Source organism: Marmota flaviventris, chromosome 11, assembly GCF_047511675.1.
Source record: "Marmota flaviventris isolate mMarFla1 chromosome 11, mMarFla1.hap1, whole genome shotgun sequence".
NCBI lineage: Eukaryota > Metazoa > Chordata > Mammalia > Rodentia > Sciuridae > Marmota > Marmota flaviventris.
The window spans coordinates 57,586,718-57,608,555 of NC_092508.1; the positions used below are offsets into that span (position 1 = coordinate 57,586,718).

General features: G+C 34.0%; 1 protein-coding gene across 2 annotated transcripts in view; it reads left to right on the forward strand.

The window, feature by feature from the left end:
- The window catches only part of Chn1 (chimerin 1), a 174,372-nt gene that overhangs the window by 60,567 nt on the left and 91,967 nt on the right, over nt 1-21,838 (forward strand). For both annotated transcript variants that reach the window (XM_071619377.1, XM_071619378.1), the window contains one exon: nt 2,043-2,156. In XM_071619377.1, the coding sequence (XP_071475478.1) occupies nt 2,043-2,156 (114 nt within the window). The remainder of the gene's footprint in view (nt 1-2,042; nt 2,157-21,838) is intronic.

Consider the following 21,838-nt stretch of genomic DNA (forward strand, 5'->3'; position numbering starts at 1 on the left):
CATAATTTATATAGTCATATTCTGCTTAGGGCAGTTAGACTGTTTTTAAACTGTGCAGACTGAGCATCCCTCATCAGAAATGCTTTGGATCAAAAGTGTACCCAATTTCAGAGGATTTCAGATTTTGCTTATCTGGGTTAGGGATGCTCAATCTCTACTATTAAAAGTAATTCCATAAGAAACGTCTTGGTGCATAAAGTTTTTTGATAGAAATATTGAGTCAACTGATAAGAATAATTTTAAAGTTCTTTACATTTTGTTGTCAATTTTTATTCCAAAATTTGTTTGAGTTTGATTTTTTAAGGTACTTGAAGGTTTTAGAAAAAACAAATAGATGTTACATGTTACTAATTTTATTAATTGATGTCATTTAAACTCAAAAGTGTATACCAGCAGGCTAATCGAATGGTATATGTTACTGCAAGGGATAGATTACCATCTTTTGCTTCCAGCAAATTCCAAGTTTTAGCATATGAAGCTAGTTCTGAAAAATTGAAAAATTTATGGAGATGAAAACCTCACAAGCCCATTGTAAACCTAGCTGTTCTGATTGTCTTGATTTGAACATATCTATCATGAACTATTTTAAGACTGTTAAGAGAAATAGAGCCATGCCCTTGAGGAAAAACCAAGATTGCCACTTATCCCTAGTAAAGTTCCTAAAGTATTAAGGTGTCATTTCAGGGCCTTTATAATTTATTATTCCAAATTCAAGTAGTTATTGTCTCATAATTTTATACCAATGGAAGCTACAAAGTTTTTTTTTTGAGCAATGAATCTCTCCCTCTACCCTCTAAGGTCTTATAGCTGGGACTATGAAATAGACCTAACAATAGGAAGATTAACAGGAGAAAAGTATACAGATTTGTTAACTTTTGATATAGTGTGCACAGGGGCATCACAGGAAAAATAAAATGAATACTCAGTGAGACTGAGAGCTAATATGAGAAGGGGAGGGAAGATGTAGGCCATTTACTCTCAGGAAAGAGTAAATGGTTTTTAGGAAACAAATATAGTCCCTGAGAAGAATAATTGAGAGAGATGCTAGTTAGAGACAAAGATTTTTTTGGTGTGATGTCAACTTTTAATTTCCTTTCCTGTGATAAGAATCAGTCTTACCTGATTGATAAAATTCCTGGGGAGGGAATTGATGGCAATTGAGTTACTTTTGGAGAATCTGACTTTAGGTAGACAAGAGGAGTTCAGAGAAAGACTTTTCCTGCATTTGCTATTTTTTTAAATGCCTTCAGCTCAAAATAATATGCTAAAAAAAAAAACATATTTTGGAGTGACATTTCCTGAATTCCTTCATTATTTTTGAGTTACTAAAAAGACATATGTAAAACTTCTTTTTAAATTGTGAATCATCATACAAGTGTAAGGTGATTTTATACTTTTAATAAATTGTCCTCACTGACATTTTTCTTGTTTAATCTTTGTACGTCAGATTATTATAGATGAATTTGCTATATATATATAAAGGTTGTGTTATTTATGTTTATTATTCTCTTTTTTTTCTTTGTTAATCAGAAATAAGATTTTGACAGTAAGTGAAAGCAAGTACTGTAGTTGTTTGCTTGTGGTCTGAGTATTCAATAATGCCAATTATGCACATTATTGGGCAATCATGCCAATTAAGGACAACCCAGAGTCCTGGAAAATTGCCAGCATAGACTCTAAGCCAAAATTTTAGAGCAACTGCATCAGTGAAAAGAAAGGAAATGGAATACATTTCCGTCTATTTTTTTAGGAAGTCCATATGGTCAAATGGCTACATAAGTAAGGACTGTCCTCTGAGAGAGGTGGTTGATCATTCTTAGATGGATGTGAATTTTGATTTTGTGGTTGGTAAATTCCATAGCTACTTTGATGCAGTTCTTATCACACAAGAGAAGTGGCCAGAGGCCAGGCCCAGGGAAACACAAGCACAAGCGCTTTCCTTCAATTATGTGACAGTAGTTTGTCTAGAGAAATGGAAGGGGGAGTGTTTTATAGGTAAAATGTGGAAAGTGTGCCATTTCTGAATTGACTTTGTTGCTCAGGTTTCACGGCATGATCTCCAGAGAGGCAGCTGACCAGCTCTTGAGTGTGGCTGAGGGGAGCTACCTTATTCGGGAGAGTCAGCGGCAACCAGGAACCTACACGTTGGCTTTAAGGTTGGTCACAGACCTGCAATTATAACTGTGCTTCATTTAAATCCTCTTAATAGAGGGCTTTAAAATTTAAAAGCATCCAGCATGTAATTGAATTAGTTCTTGTTTTCTTTGGACCTAATTACCATTTTAATAGCTTTGAGACCCTTTAAAAAATTCCTTATGAATGGTGGTACTCAGTAATTAAGAATTTAAAAACTTTAGATGCATTTTTGTTGTAGCTGCTTTCTTCCATTCTATCTTATCCTTTTTCTCTTGTCTTGCTGTGTCAGTTTCCATCTATTTCTTGAATAAGGAAAGAGACTAAAAGAAAGTTCTTTGTAATTCATAAAGCTAAAGCCATGTCATTTCTCTTAGTTGGAGTTGAAATAGCTTTTATTGGGAGCTCTTGGCCCTTCCCTATCAACTGAAATTTGCCTAGTGTTTTGGCTGTTTTTAGTTTATAGTTGTGCCCAGAAACACAAAGAATTATGCCTAGAAATATGATATTTGTTCTTTAGCAATTAGGGAAATGCAAATCAAAACTACACTGAAATTTCATCTCACTCCAATCAGAGTGGCAGTCATCAAGAATACAAACAATACTAAATGCTGGAGAGGATGTGGAGAAAAGGAGAACTTTTACACTGTTGGTGGGATTGTAAATTAGTACAACCACTATGGAAATCAGTATGGAGGTTCCTCAAAAGACTAAGTATGGAACCACCATATGACTCAGTTATACCACGAATTGGTATTTATTGTAAAGAATTAAAGTCAGAATACTGTAGTGACACATGCATACCCATGTTTACAGCAGCACAATTCACAGACAAGCCAAACAATTGAACCAGCCTAAGTGTTCATCAATGGACAAATAGGTAAAAGAATATGTGGCATATATACACAATAAAGTTTTATTTAGCCATAAAAAAGAATGAAATTATGTCATTTTCAGGAAAATGGATGAAACTTGAGAACATCACGTTAAATAAAATAAACCAATTTCAAAAAGTTAAGGATCGTATGTTTTCTCTTATATGTGGAAGACTAAAGAGGAAAAGGAAAAGAAAGAGAGAGGTCATGGAAATTGAGGGGAAATCATTAGGGTAGAAGAAGGATATCAGAGGGAGGGAGGAGGGGAGTGGACAGGGAAATACTGGGGAATGATATTGCCAAGTTATATTATTATATTATGTGTGTATACAAATATGTAACAATGAATGCCACCATTATGTACTACTATAATGCACTAATTAAAAAATATGGGGGAAAAAAGAACAAATAATGTTACTGCTTAAGGCCAACATATGTTACTCCTCCTCCAACCACCTATGCCTATGAGTGAGCAGGGATGTCATTCCTGTCCACAAGATTTAATGTTAATTTTTCTGATAATTAGAATGATATAATTTATCATTATTTTATACCAAATTTTGAATATGTTGTGTTCTTGCAGAATAGAGCTTGTCACAGTAGTTTATGAAATTTTGCTTTTTATAGGAAGTTATGAAGTATAAATTCCCCTTCAAATCATTTTTTTTTTTTTTTGAGGATTAGATTGTGAATACAGGTGGAAACATCTGTTCTGACAATTCAAATACTTATTCATTTTATCACTGAACTAGAAGACTGATTTGAGGCAAGTCTTCTTGGTTCCTTTATTTCTTACTCCTAACATTTTGTACTAGACTTCTGCATTACTGCACTCCAAATAGTCTGATCATCTGATTATCTGGGGTAAATAAGTCTTGATGTAAAGGCTAGAGGGCCAGAGTAAGGAAGAAAGAGATGGGTAAAATAGGAGATAGATATCTGTACAACGCTCTCTTCCTTTCCTAATTATTACTATTTTCCCTACCTTTCTCCAAGATCATATACAAGTTATAAAACTTTAATTTGAACTCAGTTTTGCTTCATGGAAAGTTCAAGTAATTTCCATTGCCCATGTTGGGTCTCATCCTATAACAGCTGCCATGTAGTTTTCACTGGATGACTTTAGTGAATATTTGAAAGCCAAGGATTTATTTTGGAGTGAAGTTTCTCCTAGACCTTCCATGATCTTCCTCCTGCTCACCCTCATATCCTCTCATTCTACTCATGACCTTAAGTTTATCATCACTTCCCGTCCACATGACCTCACAAATCATAGAATAAAAATTAGAGAACAGGTGAACATTAGATGGATGGGAGTGTTAATTCATAGTGTTGGGTTATATGAATTATTACCTTTTGTTATAATTGAAACTCACTATGAGATATTATTTGTAAAAGGAATCTTCCTTTTGTTATTGAAAATCACGGTAAGATGATATTTGTAAAAGGAGTTACCATGGAGATAGGAAGAATTTGTGAGTGTGCATTGAGTTGTTTTTGTGCTAAAATGTTATTGATACTTCTCTTGTTTTAAACTAGATGCATAGCAGGGAAGTGTATATGTATTATTTTTATGTGATACTCTATTTCAGTTGATGAGTCTCTTTTTTTTTTTTAACATTATGAGTGATCCATTTGGGGATAACAGTTTGTCTAATTTATAGCCAATAGTGTTCATTATGCATTTGCTCTAAAACCAGAAATGTACTGAACTCAGGGTTCTCAATAGGCACCCCAACAGCAACATGTCTGAAGCTGAACTCATCACTTCTCCTTCCAAATGTGCTGTAATATCCATTTAGCTTTGACCCTGTTGTTATTCAGTCTGTTCCACAAGACAAAAATCAAGAAATTGTTTTTCTTTTTTCCAGGGTTTGAAGGCCCTGGTGCCATTTATTTAGAAGCCCTAACCTTATAATATACCACACTCTGTATCCCATATAAAAATATATATATATATTGCTGTTAAATTATACAAAGGTTTTTTTAAAAATATAAGTTGCTTTTGAAATTAACTTTAGATTTGTATTTTACTTTTGTGTCCTGAAGCCATGCCTTTCTTTTCAATTCTGTACCTTTTCATAGACCTTGAAAGCACTAGATACTGTGTCTGTATTATGTAATAGTTAACGTTTTGTTTTTGCTCATCTCACACAGCCACACCCAATGTCCCACTCATCCAAGTCTTTAGTATTACTGAAAATTTCTACTCTTTCCCAACTCTAAGCTACTTGCTGGACAGTTCAATAACTGCCAAAGAAATTTCTATGTGGCCAGCTTTGACCTCTCTAGGGTATCTTTTACATTGTCATAAATAATTGTCTTAGGCTGGACTTGTGGCTCAGTGGCAGAGCACTTGCCTAGCATGTGTGAGGCACTGGGTTTGATCCTTAGCACTGCATAAAAATAAACAAACAAAATAAAGGTATGCTGTCCATCTACAACTACAAAAAAATAAAAATAAAAGTAACAGTCATCTATCTTTTGTAGATAATAGATGTAGTGTGTACCTGTAGTCCCAACTAGTGGGGAGGCAGAGGCAGGAGGATCATTTGAGCCCAGAGGTCAAGGCCAGCTAGAGCAACATGGCAGGACCTGTCTCAAACCAAAACCAAAACAACAACAGAAAAGAAAGGAGGGGAAAAAAAACATCTAAAATGGAATGCAGTGATTAGAGAAGTTGTAGGGGTGAGTAGGGTACAAGGTTTCAAAGAACCCACCTCCCTCTGTCATTGGCATCTGCCCTACACCTCCTTCACTAGTGATCTCTGTGTAATTGAGGTATTATGTAGAGGAGTGTGTAATGTATGTGTGCTGTCACTGTGGCGGTTTTCTGCAGTCAGAAAAAAAGGTTCTCATCACATGTCATGGCAGGTCCACTATGGGTAGGACCTTTCTTTCCTCTTTGTATTATCTTCTTCACCCACATCTCATTTTGGCCTGAATTTTAGGCCAGGCCTCATCTGGCTTTTCTGCCTATGCTCACGTTGATCCCTTGATTCAGGAAAAAATTGCTCAGTGAAAGTTTGTTGTAGAGAGGAGCATGTCATTAGACACCTGCATGTTCCAAGTATGCAGACTAAGAAAAGGTAATAGTCCAGGTACTTGGTGCTGATTTGTGGGTTTCAGAGGGCTTAGGATTTTCTATCTGTTGATTACAACATTTGGATTACCTTAAGGAGATTTCATGACAAATATCATTTATTAGTAATATCATTTAAGAAGTTTATTGAAAGCATGCTTCCTTACGGTTTTCATAGCTTTAGAACTAAAGAACATTTTACGAGGTGCTATATGTTTATTCTCACTAGAATAAAAGATTGTTAAGTTCAGTTTGAACATTTTTCTTTTGGTTTTTCTTCCAGTTCACATGTTCTGTCTTCTGGTATTTCTATTTTCTGTTTTCTTTCTTTCCTTTATTTTTAGTGGTGAGGTTTGAATCCAGGACCTCACATATACTGACATACACTTCTACCACTGAATTAAATCTTCAGCCCTCTGCTATTTTTGATCTGCTTTTAAACCCATCCATTGAGTTCTTTTTAAAAAAAAAAATTATTTACTTTTAAGTTAATTTATTTATTTTAATTAGGTATATATGACAGCATAATGCATTTTGATTCATTGTACACAATTGCAGCACAACTTTTTATTTCTCTGATTGTACACACATTGAGTTCTTATTTCAGATACTGTGTTATTGTTTAGAACCAGAATTTTCATTGCTTTTTAGAAATAGTGAAATAAGGAGGGGACAAGATTTGTGAAGAGGTGATTTGAGTAATCACATGAAATGACCTTTTAAATATTTGGCATCAATTTTATCATTACTACCACTGTACCTGATAAAAATATAAACAATTTCTGGGTAGATGTGTGTTCATGATCTACTCAGAGATAATTTTTCACTGTTTTTATCTGAAAATTGATTATTTTAGTTTAATTACTATGACTGCAAGAAGGTCTTTACTAACTCAACACTTTTGTTAGTTGACATTGACTTTTCCTACTTAAATAACTACAGTAGTAAATAGGTGAAATTATAGCTATAGGATTAATTTTTTTACTGTTGTTCCTTCTAAGTCATCCATTCAATACAGGGTACACACGCTTGGACTCTGTCCAAGAGTTTTCTTGGAAATATATACATAGAAAAATCACTGTTACATGTTTGATATGGCATAGGACTAAAGTTATACATTGCTTAGATATATTGTTGGGCTCTCTGTCAACATTGTTTCCCTTTGATAGAAGATATCCCCTTTTTCATAGTTGCTTGAGGAGTTAAGTTTGTTCATTTTTACTGAGAAGAAAAAGAAAATCTTAAGTATGTATTTTATAAAAACTAGGAAAAATGAAAGAAGAAGAAACATTTACAATACTACTTAAACAGAACCCCTTTCAATGTAATGTATAAATTGAAAGAAAAGAAGAAAATCAGAAAGAACAAGAAATTGAGATTTTTCAAAAATTATCACAGAGGGCTGGGGATGTGGCTCAAGCGGTAGCGTGCTCGCCTGGCATGCGTGCGCCCCAGGTTCGAACCTCAGCACCACATACAAACAAAGATGTTGTGTCCGCCGAGAACTAAAAAATAAATATTTAAAAAATTATCTCTCTCTCTCTCTCTCAAAAAAAAAATTATCACAGAATAATTGTAGTTACCTGCTCTCACTGTTGGGACTTTGGAAGTGAAATTGTTTAGATTTTAGAGTGTGACAATCCATTTTTCTAGTTGTCTGACCTTATTATAGATATTTAACCTTTTTGGACTTAAATTTCTACTTTGTAAAATGAGCATAATCCAGTTTTTCTAAAAAATAAAAAGTAAAAAAGAAAACAAAAATTTTTAAAGTCCGTTATCCCACTTTCAAGAATTATATTATCGGCTGGGTACAATGGTACAGGCCAGTAATCCCAGCTGCTTGGTAGGCTACAGCAGGAGGATCTGAAGTTTGAGACCATCCTGAAAACTTAGTGAGAACCTGTCTCAAGATAAAAAGGGATGGGGCTATTCCTTGGTGGTAGAGTACCCCTACATTCAATCACCAGTACCACAAACAAACAAATCAAAAAATTATATTTTCTATCAATTGATATGCTTTCAACTGCGAGTGTTACCCAATACTCAAAATAAGTAGACTCTACTGCCTTAAACACACTTTATTTAAGGAAATAGCTCACATAGTGAAAAATTCAGAAATGTAATAGTAGCATAGATGGTCAGTACCCCAGCGATGTCACAAAGGATTTGTGATCTTTCTGTTTCTATTCATGGCCACTCACAACATCAGCTCCATTTTAAGGCTGGTTTTCCTTGGGGTCCAAAGTCAGAGTTATGTACTTCCTTGTTCAGCCCTAGCAAGAGAATACAAAGGAGCTTTCCCTCCCTTATGCAAGTATACATCCTTCCCTTTCCTACTTCTGAGCTAGAATATCTGCAGAGAAATGCATGTAGTGATTGCTCATCTAACTAGCATCTTCTCCCAGAGCTCAGAAATGGGGTCAGCCTCTTTTGGAAGAGAAGGCTTTGAGAGTGCAAAGCTGAATGAGCAAACAAAGTTCAGTTTTCCTGCTTTAAACAAAGGAAGAGATTAGAGGAAGCCAGAGGAAATTAGATACCAGTTAGACAGACAAACATGGCCAATGCAGCTTAGTAGGCTCTAGCCATGATAGTTTCCTTGTTAGGCAGTGAGCATGAACCCTTCAAATCTTTTAGTCCTGGTTAACCTCTTACTAAAAGTACTGTATCTAATTGTAGCTTTAGTAAATAGTAAGAAAATCACATATGAGTTCCAAATAAAGTTTGTTTGTTTATTTTTATTGTTGTCTTCTTTTTGAGGTACTGGTGATTGAACCTAGGGACACTCTACCACAGAGTTTCATCGCCAGCCTTTTTATTTTATTTTTAAAATTTTCAGATTGAGTCTCACCAAGTTGCCAAGGCAAGAGTGTGACACTGTGCCCTGCCAAAGACACTTTTAAAGGAGACCAGGCACCAAAGTTTTATAAATTGTGTTTTGATGATGTTCTTTTGCCTATAATATTTTTAAAACGTGACTTAAAATATTATTTTCCAAACTGACTTTAAAATAATTCAATAATTAATGATAATATGGGAAAACCCACTTGGTGTTAATTTTAGCTCATTGAAATCCATAGTACTTTTGACAGATATATATCTTAAAATACTTATCCCTGGTGTCACTAATATGTATCAATGCCTTTCATGGTTATCAGGGGCTTCGTTGTCATTGTTAAATTGGGGTAATTAAAATAATTCCCCAGATAACTGAGTCATTGAAAACAGCACCATTTGTTGATTATCTTCATTTTGCACAGTATTATTCAAGTCGGTCAAGAAAGAAGACATTTAACCAGGCTCTTTAAGGGAGACTAGAAGTTTCCTAGGTAGAAGGATAATATGAAAAATGAGCATTTTGGAAAGAAACAGCCTGGCACTAATGTGTAGAACAGTCTGGATAGTTTGGTGTGTGCCAAGCTGCTAGAGGGTTGGGGGAACAAAACATTTGAGGAATAAGTGTGCCTGGAAAACCTTGTATTTCATGCCTAAGAGTTTAGGCTCAGACGGATATGGTGGCGCATGCCTGAAATCCCAGTGACTCCAGAAGCTGAGGCAGGAGTATTAAAAGTTCAAGGTCAGCTTAAGCAAGACCCTTTCTCAGAATATAAAACAACAAGGGTGGGGATGTACCTCAATGGTAGAATGCCCCTGGGTTCAATCCACAGTACCACACACACAAAAAAAGTTTAGATTTTATCTGTAGGAAATAGGAGTCACAGAAGGCTTTTAATGGAAGGCAGTGATGGTTACATTTACAATTCAGGTCATTTTTGGAGCAGTAAGAATGATGAGTGGAGGACTGGGGTTGTAGCTCAGCGGTAGAACACTTGCCCAGCATGTAGGAGGCGGCCCTGGGTTCGATCCTCAGCACCACATAAAAATAAAAATAAAAGACGTTGTGTCCAACTACACCTAAAAAAATAAATATTTAAAAAAAAAAAAGAATGATGAGTGGAAAGGGTGGTGGTAACTGAGTTTTACCAGAGTTTTGTTTGTTTTTTTTTCAGTTAAACCTAGGTAATTGCTAAGTGAAGCTAGCCAATCCCTAAAAAACAAATGCCAAATATCTTCTTTGATATAAGGAGAGTAACTAAGAACAGAGTAGGGACGAAGAGCATGAGAAGAAGATTAACATTAAACAGAGATGAGAGGTGGGAGGGAAAGGGAGAGAAAAGGGAAATTGCATGGAAATGGAAGGAGACCCTCAGGGTTATACAAAAGAACATAAACCTAGGTAATTAATTTAATAAGCAGTTTTCCTTTGGCTATGGAGACTGATCTTCAGAAAGGTTTCTTGATTGCTTATAGATTTTAAATGGCTCACTTTGACAAGAGAGTTAGCTCTGAATTTGGCAACTCAAGACGTTTCTGTTAATCTGACTCACTTTAGCTACTCTAAATTGGGAGAACACAATGACATCTGTGCAAGAGTCTTGATAATCCCCAAATCCTGTGCCTGGATATTCCAGGACAGATTTGGGTATATTCCTGAGAACGCTTCAAGCCCAAAGTACTTGGAACTTTTCTGTTAAATTTATGACTAACATCAAGATGAGAATTATTTGGAATGTTTTCAAATAGTGGAACACAAATGAGAATTTAAAAACTGAAAAAGCATAATGGTTGGACAAATTATATTTTCTTTTAAAAAAATGTCATTTCTTATTTGATAAATTCTGAAACATCATATCCTATGTTAATCTGAAAAATCGTTATGTAGAACAATATGTTTAGCATCATACTTCTTAGGTAAAATTATGTATCTTTGGTTGTTTTTATTGTAAGTATAGCAGTATCTAAAATAATGATCACCAAAATGTTCAGTATTTATTTTTGAGCAGTGAACCTTGACTATAAATGGAATGTATCAATTTACTTAACTAATTGGTCAAAAGAAAGATTAGTCAGCCATAGGACCAGAGAAAGAGAATTCATAGTCCTGTGTTTGAGAATCTACCCAGGGTCTGTGTGGCAGGGGAGTTTGGCTAACACTGGTAAGTGCTGTCTCCAGCATAGAGATGAGTACCAAGGGCTATGTGGGTCTCCCTACTGTTACTCGTAATTACTTGGGTTTCTGTTCTGCAGTATTTCTCAGCACTTTAGTATTTATTATTAATAGGAGTAAACTCATGTGATCATGAGATCCTCTTTCTACAGTCTCTCAATGGAACACACTTTGAGAAATATTCCATTCAATATTTGTTTCACCCAGTTCCCCTTGGTCTGGACTCCATGCTTACTGAGCATCCTTCTGAATAATGACTGCCCTTGTGGTCTGTCTATAGGGAGAGAAAACTTAAAATAGACAAATTATAAAAGTCTTTGAGTTATTTTCTCATTTTCAGTTAACAAATTAGTATTAAAGACCGAGAATAGAAAGGAAAAGAAGAAAGAAAATCTACCATTTCTTCTGTTTAGTAAATTCAGATAAGCAGAAACTCCTATTTCCCTCCTCCCACTTTTCTCAGCCCTCTTTTTGATCATTAAACCTAAAAGACTGCTTGCTAAGTATTAAGTTGATAGAGAAGAAAATTTTAAGTGGTAGTGGCTTCACCAATTTTTTTTCTTCGTGTTTTCTGATTTATTTTTTTATTTTTATTTTTTGGTGGACCAAAAAAAGACTTGCCTCCTATCCAAAGAGTGTTATGAAACATGTACCTTTGGCAACCAAGCACTGTTTCTATATATTACAAAATTACAACTTTTTTCCTACCTCTATTTGCAAGCATGACTTTTGCATGTTCTCATATCATACTTTTTTTAAACAGTTTTTTTAGTTATAATTACCATACTAATTCAGCCATTTAAAATGTACAATTAAATGGCTTTTAGTATATTCACAAAATTATGCAACATAATTTTAGAACATTTCATCACCCAGAAAGAAACTCTATATCTGTTAGCATTTATTTCTCATTTCTCCCCAGCTCTCCTATCCCTAGGCAACCACTAATCTACTTCCATCTCTATAGATTTATACATCCTGGACATTTCATATAATGAAATCATATAACATGTGACCTCTTAAACTGAGGTCTTTCCATTGGCATGTTTTCAAGGCTTCTCCATGCTGTAACACTTATCAGTGCTTTGTTCCTTTAGCTAATAATATTAGGAAAAATATTCTAGTATATGACTATACCACATTTTCTCCATTCATTGGTAGATGGAAATTTGAATTGTTTGCACTTTTTGGCTATTATGAATAATGGTGTGTTCAAGTTTTTGTGTAAACATATGTTTTTATTTTTCTTGGGTAACTAGAAGTGAAATTATTAGGTCACACTTTTAAGTAATTTTTAAATTATCTTTTGGGGCTGGGTTGTAGCTTAGCATGGATGAGGCCTGGGGTTGAATCCCTGATACCAAACAAAAAGTAAGCTTTTGAGAAACTACCAAATTATTTTCCAAAGTGGTTATACCATTAGAGTCCTACAGAGGTGAAGGAAGGTTCCAGTTTTTCCATATCCTGTCAACATTTGTTGTTATGTCCTTTTGAATATAGACATCCTAGTGTGAAGTGATAGCTCCTTATGGTTTTGATTTGTGCTTAACTCTTAAATTACATTTCATTTCTCAAATTTTTATCCTCAGCCTAGTTTTTATTCACTAGTCTCTTGTCTATTCAAACTTCAGTTCTCTCTCAAAAAGTATGCATACATAGCAATAGATTTAAAGCAGAAGGTAGAAACAGAAAAACAAATTTCAAGATATTTTTGTATTTTTACGGTATCAAGACAAATTCCATTGACCATTAGATTTTAGATGTAGTTGTTTCAAGTATTATTTTGGAGCTACCCAATAGGAACTCTTAAGAGGATGATCAGTCTCTGATGCTCTTAGCCATTTTGTAAAGGAGAATAGAATCTGACTTGTGTGTCTGCTTTGAAGTGTAGTAGGGGATGTACTGGATTCTCTTTTTAAGATCTGTTTCTCAGTAACCAGATACAACTCCAGAATGTGTTGATAACACATTTTTTAAAAATGACTTGACACATCCAGACATTTTATTAATGGAATTGATAGTTGTATAAATATAACAATAGCCAGCATTTATTATTACTGTTCTAGGCATTATAGTAGATACTTTATGTGAATAGTATTTCCCAGCCTTTTTCTTATTGTAGTACCTATAGAAAAAGATGCTGTTTGGTGGTGCCTGGAGGTAAATGCACATTTGGCTGATCATGGCCAGGCCTAGCCTAAGGACTTGGGTCATTTCAGATTCTTCTTAGCCTCTTCAAATATTGGATAAGTGGGATAGCTTATCACCTGTATCCTGTTCATGATAGCAGGTTGGAAAACTGCCCAAGCAGTAGATACTAGTATTTTCTGCATTTTGCAGATGAGAAAACCAAAGCTTAACTTTCTCAAGAACAAAATTCCAAGAAGAAATATAACTTATTAAAAACAACATCTAAAAATAAAACATGTATTTCTTTTTATAAGTTGATAAGAGGTATGACACAGGAGTAAACTATCAGCTTTTAAATCAATGACATTTTTAAAATTTAGATTTTAAATTTAGCAACACATTACCATTTTTATAAAACAGCGAAACCTTCATTCAGAATTTTTAAAGATGAGAATTTTTCCAACTAATTTTCAAGGGCTAATTTCCTATTGTCTACCAAAAGAGACAACTCAAATTAAATGTATTTGAAATTTAATAATTTAAACTAAAATTCCATTATAAGATCACTCTGCAATCACACTTAACAGAGTAGGGACTGAGTATGTAGCTTAGTGGTAGAGGGCGTGTGTAGTGTGCATGAGTCCCTGGGTTTAATTCCCAGTATCAAAAAATAAAATAGTAACTAACCAAAACAGCAGTAATTCTCTATTAAAATAGCAACATAAGTGCATCATGTCATTCATTATGTCTTTATTATGATTATGAAAGCAACAGATAGATGTATTAAAAATTTTTCAAATAAGAGGAAAGTATTATGTGGTGATTGTGTACTTCCCCATCATATGCTTCTATTTCCATTTCGTAGAGATAATGCCACTCACAATTAATTGCCTATCTTTCCAGAAATTGATCATGCATAATGTATGCATCTGTTTTTGTGGCATGTATGTATATTTTAAATGATCTTTTTTAAGGGGTAGTTAACAATAGCAGCAAAGATGATCTGTAGTCTTGCAGAGGTTTGCTCTGTTATCCGCTTGGATGCATAGTTGTATAACAAACAGCTAATGCCTGACAAAAGTAATCATTATCTTATTTGTTTATTTTGCTGATAATTGGTAGTTTAAGAAAATGTTGAGTTAGATTTTTTTGAGTTTACTTTCAGTGTCTATGATGAGGGTTGAAGCTTGGTGATAGAATGGACAACAAGGTGATAAAATAAGACTCCTGTATTTTGTAAATGCAGTTGTGATTTTAATTTATTATAGCTTTGAGTTCAGAATGCTGATAAAATTCTAATATATTCCTGTGAGAACAAAATTGAATCTTTACCATTTTGAAAATTTAGTATGAAGAAACTATTGCTACCATATTAGAAAATGAAAAAAAATGCATTCAAGTAAAAAAATAAAATTTTACTAATGATTGAAGAAAACCAATAATTCCTAATTGAATCTCAACATATTTGTTTGGATTTACAGTGAACTGGGCTAAAGAGTTACTAGGTAAAGCCAGAGAATCATAGTAGATACTAGTAAAGGGGATTGAACATTTTTATAATATTGAAAATTGGTTGAAATCTTTTTTCATATTTAAGAAAAGGATCAAAAGGAACTGGAGAAGGATTGTGCTGTTAGTAGGCGTTGACGTGTGATGTACTGTGTTCTTTTGATCCAATAGCTCATGATAGGTTTAGTTGGTTACCATGGTTTCATTTCATTTCCTGCAGATTTTCCTGTACTATTTGGAATAAGTAGCAAATAATGTTCTGTAAAATAATTTTTCAAAAATGTTTTTCTGTTTCTTTTAGGTAAGACTATGAATCACTTTATGGGAAATTTTCTGGATATAAGAATAGGTGATAACACAAATGACGGTAGAATTTAGTAGTCCTGCAGTATCAGAAAATTGATACTGATAAAAAAGGATAGCAAATTTACCTGAAAATAGAATAGCAGATTATCAGTGCCCATAAACTTAAAAATGTTGATTCAGGTTGAGTATCCCTTAGCTGAAATGCTTGGGACAAGAAGTGTTTTGAATTTAAGTTTTTTGTTTTGTTTTTAGGATTTTAGAATTTTTGCATATGTATAGTGAAATATCTTTGGTATGAAATCCAAGTCTGAACACAATTTATTTGTTGCATGTACCCCTTGTATACATAATCTGAAGGTAACTTTGTTTTATATATATATATGTGTGTATAGTAAGTGTGTGTGTGTGTATGTGTGTGTGTGTATGTGTATGATTTGTGCGTGTGGTGTGGTACTAGAATCAAACCCAAGGCCTCAGAAATGCTGTGCAAGTGCTCTACCACTAAGCTTTACACTTAACCATTATATTTTTAACACACCTGAATTTTTATTGTGATCTGTCAAAACAGATCAAGGGAGGAATTTTTCACTTGTGGCAACATTTTTTTTTTAAGATTTCTTTTTTTTCCTTATTTATTTATTTTTTTTAACTTTTAAAGTACAATTTAGAATCCAGAGTGTATAGTAACAATAATCACAGGTCTGCATGGGTTAACAAAAATCAAAGATAGCCTTGAATCTCTTATACATTTAGGAAACAGTATTAATGACCAGAAATAGACTTAGTCAAAGCAAACAGATATAAGACAGGTCTTCAAATAACAGTGTGGTCCTTCTGTGTCGGATACAATGTATAAAAGAGAACACTTATTGGTTATTTTGTCAGTAAACTTACGTAAACTTTCATTTTATAACACTTAGACAAGGCTTAGACAGATAGTTCTCAGATGCCTACATATACCTAATCACATATATTTTAGATGTCAACAATATTGTTATAACCTAAATAACAGTTGTTTGTTTAACCAGTTACAAAGTAATCATTTAAGAATTTAAAACAGGTGCAAACCCTAATTCCTTTAAGACTTAGTTTCCCCTAGTAATAAAACCTAAAAATACAAAAAAAATTATCTTGATGGATAAGAGCAGATCAATGTTTCAGACTTTGCTTCATGTCAGTACATTAGAGTTCAAATAATGTTTACTGTGCTAATTATAGCCAGTTTAATCAAAAACAAACTTTTTGAGATTTACCTTCCATAAATCTTCTGTAACTTACTTTGACATTCACAGATTTACATCCTTATTTTTGTCTTCTTTCATCTTGGACTTTAGCCCAAGAATGCTACTTTACCAGACAAAACACTTGCTCATCAAGAAACATGTGTGACTCTGAATTAAAAGAATGGTGTGGCTAGGGCAGAGTGAGCTGGAGAGTGAGGGAAAGAGGCTATACCATTTGCTTCCTAGGGTCCTTGGTAAGATATTTGCTCTTTATTCTAAGAGCTGGGTTCTGACATGACCCAAGTTTGAATTTCTCTTTGGTTTCAGTAGGAAAAAACAGCTAAAGGGGATCAGTAGTGAACACATACAAGAAAACTACTTGTTACATTTTCTCCCTGTAACCTGTTCATGTCTGTTGCCCTATGAATTTTGTGTATATTATCTGTGTGACCATTTATAATATTTACTGTTAATGTTTCCTTGATTTTTGTTGGTTTGTGGCTTTTTTTTTTTTTTTTTTTTTTTCTGTTTTGCTAGCAAGGGATAGAACCCAGGGCTTCTCATATGCTAGGCAAGCCCTCTACCACTAAGTAATTCCCCTAGTCCTAAAAATGTTTTAATTTTCCATGGTTATGTTTTCAGTGAATCTTTTTCCAGATGATTTATTCTGTTCTTTAGCTTTAGCCTAGAAACTACCATCCCCACAAAAGATTTGATATTCTGGATTTTGCAGTAGTGTTTTTGTTATATAGAGCTAGGGATTGAACTCAGTGGACCTCTACCACTGAGATATATCCCCAGCCCTTTTTAAATTTTTTTTTTTTTAATTTTGAAACAGGGTCTCACTAAGATGCCCAGATCAAACTTGAAATCTTCTGCCTCAGCCTCCAATATAGCTGGGGTTACAGGCGTACACCACCACACCCAGTTTATGGTATATTTTATACATTTAACTTTTTAATTCTCTACTAATTTTTTTCTGATATCATATGAGTTAAATATTTTCCCAACTGTATTTTATGTTTTACTTTCTTCAAGATATTTTAGATGTCACAGAAATAAGTTAAAATAAAGCTGGGTAATGTTACATTTTGTATCTCTGTCCTGAAAAATAATTTTATAGGCTATGAAAAGTCTTGCAAGAAAACAAAATAAAACACATATAAAAATGAAAACTGATACATTTGTTCAACTTCATATATATAATAAGCATTACCCTAACTTCTTTTGACTATAGATTGACACTAACATCTCCAGAATACTACTTATACTGTGTCTAAGTGGATTTATTTACTAGTAACTAACCAGTCATTCAAATTCTAGGTAGTACTTTCTTTTCCAATTATTGGGAATTATTCTTAACATTTTACTGCTTACCAGGTGTACTGTGTCACTTGACAAACTCCTTAAACTGAAGTTACATTTGTTTTTCCTGTCCTTAATCCTCATCAAAAAGATGTGACCAGCGAGGTGAGGTTGTGTGTCTCTGTAGCCCCAGCTACTCATAAGGCAGAGGCAGGAGGATTACTTGAGCCCCAGGTTTTGAGACTAGCTGGGCAACATAGAAAAACCCTGCCTCATACAGACAGACATGTTTAGTCATGTAGAACAGGGCTTAGCACACTTTTTGGTAACAGATCCACTAGTAAATATTTTAGGTTTTGCAGGCCAATTGAGAATATTTCGTTATGTGGATACTTACATAGCTTCTTAGAATATAACTATTTAAAAATTTAAAAATCCATTTTTAGCTTGTCAGTCATACAAAAGTAGACAGTGGCCTAGATATGGGCTTCAGGCCATGGCTTTTTGGCCTCTGGTGTAGATACCTGCCTGTGTTACTGCTACTATATTTGGTAAATCTTTGACCTCTTTACCCATTCTGAAGTTGACATATATACTGGCTCATGGACAAAGGAACCAAGGATGTTAATATAGGATTTTAATGTTTTTATTTTCACTTGACTTTTGTTTTTCAAGTATAATTATTATTTTTAATCAGTGATTTTTAAAAGCTTATTTACACCGTGACTCATTACATCGTGTTATTTTCTCCTGTGTGCCTTGCCTTTTCAGTAACCAAAACTTTCTGCTACCAGATCTCCTGTAGTACTTTTTCACTTAAAAAAAAAAAAAATCTTAGTAGCTTAAATGCACATTTAAAAGAAAATGAGGAAGGGGCAAGGTAGGGAGGTCTAGGAAGCAAAGGAGCCTGTCCCACTGGTAGCCCAAGAAGTTGTAAAGCAGCATGATTCCCCAGAGATTTTCTGGGAATTTTCTAAGCAAACCCTTCCCCAGTGGGAAAAAAAAAAAAAAAAAAAAAAAAAATATATATATATATATATATATATATATATATATATGTGTGTGTGTGTGTGTGTGTGTGTGTTTGTTCTTGATTTTTCCTATATCATTATAATATGCAAATAAAGCATATTGGGTAGTAATATCAGATAAGGGCAATATTTTAGGGAATTACTATTTACACATTTTTATTAGGTCATATGTTTCGTATTATTGTAATACACTTAGACAAGATTAACTGGTGGCAACTTTTGGGTAGAATGTTGTCATAGCATCACCTTTTAAAAATTTTTGTGCTCAGACTTGATCTCACCGAAGAAAATCTCAAAGTAACAGAAGTATACTGTCTTTGCATTAATGGAAGAAAAGTGGCATTAGGTTTGACTGCAAGAAGTCAGATAAGAGCTGAAACAGTTCCTTGCAAAAAATAGATTTATTTATTTTTTCCTGTGTTCAAGAAATGAGACCTGGAGATATAGCTCATTGATATACATTTGCCTAGCATGAGTGAGGCCCTGGGTTAGATCCCCACGTGCCTCCCCATACCAAGAAAAACAAAGGGGGTGGGGGTTACTTCCCTATTGGTGTGGCTTTCCACAAGGTGAGAGACCCAGACTAGTTCTGTTTTGTTGCTTTCCTGCATGTGGTTTCCTAGTTTATCTCATGGTACCTGCAGAGCACCAGACTTTATATGCACATTCAAAGGGTTGAAGATCCACACCCTTCTCACTTATTCTCTTTTGAACTCCTACCAGCAAGGCAAGGGACTCTGAGAAATGGAAGTTTCAGTCTAGGGAGCCATATTCACACCTGACAATCAAGGAAGAAGAACAGAATGGGTGGTAAGGACTGGTAGCAGTCTCTGCTATAGAAGGAAAAGGGGAATTTCTGTCTGGTTTTTCATTATTTAGGAGCAGGTCATTTTCGAAAGACTAACAGCTGGTACCCTCCCTGCCTTTTTTCACTCCACACTTCTTTATATTGATAGTCCCAGAAGAGAATGGATTATGAATCAGGTAAAAAGAACCTTTCCTCTCTAGGTTGTGGGAACTCTCTTGTTTAGCCAGCCCTCAGTTCCATTATACTTATTTTTGTTTTCTATTATGAGTTTGTTTCCAAACTAAAAGTACACACCATAGTTAATGTAGCTCAACTAGTATAATTAGATGGGTTGATGAAATTTTATATTGCTTATGTGAAGTATAGAAAAGGGGAATTATTTTACTCCATGCAGCTAAATTTGGAATTTATTTTTATCCTTCCAATGGAAGTAATATGTCTTAGAAATGTTTATATACATATAAAATACAACCAAATACAGATTTATCTCTGAAGATAATTCCATCATGATCTTAAGGCAAGTACTGACATCATTTACTCTGATAGCTATTCAAAGGGAGGCTTTGCCCTGCCCACCACAGAAGAGTGAAAAATGCATTTTTTCCTTAAATTATAAAGTACCAAATAATAAATTCAATAAGTGTAACCAGTGATTAAGATATTGCTTATTTTAGTAAGTATCATCTTTTCATTCCTTAAATTCAGTGGATATCAGAAACTAGAACATCCATTTTGAGTAGAAAAGAGCACCAGGTTCCAAATGATTATCTAACCTTTTTTATTCAGAGTTTGCCAGAACACACAGATTTCAAAACATACCGGTTTTAGAATTTGCCAGAATATATCAATAGAAGGAAAAAACATTATCTGTTTCCCTCCTTACTCCACTTTTTACATTTATTTATAAGTCATTTCAATAAAATATACATATGATTTGAATATTGCTAAGACAAAAATATAAATATCCCATTAGATGATAGATATATAATATATACACAGTTGGTGATACACATTAACATTTAAGTAGTTGATTCTGACATTTTACCAACAAATTCAAATTTTGAAGATTAATTGAGAAATATAATTAAGTACAGTGGTATTGGAAACCTAAGCTAGAAGGAGCAACACCAATGACCACTGAAGGTTACATAAATAATTAATGCAATTATCTGTATTTACTCATTTACTTTACAAATGGAAAGGATGATGTGATATCTACAGAATGTGGGCTTCTATATAGGAATAAATGCATGTCTTTCTCAAAATTGTGCAAAAACATGTGACCATTAAATTATGATTAGACTTACCTATCATAAATTCCACCCAAATGTATTTATTGGTTACTAAAATGCTTTTATTGAAAAGTATATATTAAATTCATATACCTACCCTCTCTGCCCCAGCCAGATGTCACCATATGCTTTTTAAAACACTGACTTGGGGCTGTAGCTCAGTTGGTAGAGCATTTGCCTTGCATGTGTGAGGCACTGGGTTCAATCCTCAGCACCACATAAAAACAAATAAATAAAATAAAGGTATGTGTCTGTCTACAACTAAAAAATTTTTTTTAAAAAACCCACTGACTTAATTTAGTTTTATAAAAAATTAACAAAGGGTAAGAAGGGGTGGCAAGCCGATAACGTTATGCCTTGAAAATAAAATGAAACCAAATATGGACTTATGATTAGAAAGAAGGGCAGAATACAGATGAAAATCTAGAAAAAAGAGAGGGGGGGGGGAGAGAGAGAGACAGAGAGAGACAGAGACAGACACACAGACTTGTAGACTTGTAGTTTTCTCTTTTGCAAACTTTTGGAATACATATGAGGAAGTCATTGTAGGGTCATGTAGTAATTTTGTTTTTAATTTTTGGAGGAATCTCCAAATTGTTTTCCATAGTGGGTATACCATTTTAAAACCCTGCCAATAGTGTGCAAAGGTTCTATTGTCTTCACATCCTTACCAACATTTATTATTTTCTGGGTTATTGTTTTGTTTTATTTTTGGTAATGTCCATCCTACTGGGTGTGAAGTGTTATCTCATTGTGATTTTTATTTGTGTTTCCCTGGTATTAATGATGTTGAACATCTTTTTATATGTTTCCTGGCTATTCATTTAAATCTTTGGAAAAATATTTATTTCTTTTAATCAGATTATTTTTTGTCTTTGAGTTATAGAGGTTCTTTATATTTTCTGTATATTAACTCCTTATCTGAAAAAATGGTTTGCAATTTTCTACCATTCTCTACATTTCTTTTTCACTCTTGATTATTTCTTTTTTTTGCATATACTTTTATTTTATCTATTTTTATATGGTGCTGAAGATTGAACCCAGGGCCGAGTGCTCTACCACTAAGCCACAACCCCAGCCCACTCTTGATTATTTCTTTTGCTGCACAGAAGTTTTTAAGTTCAGTGTAGTACTAT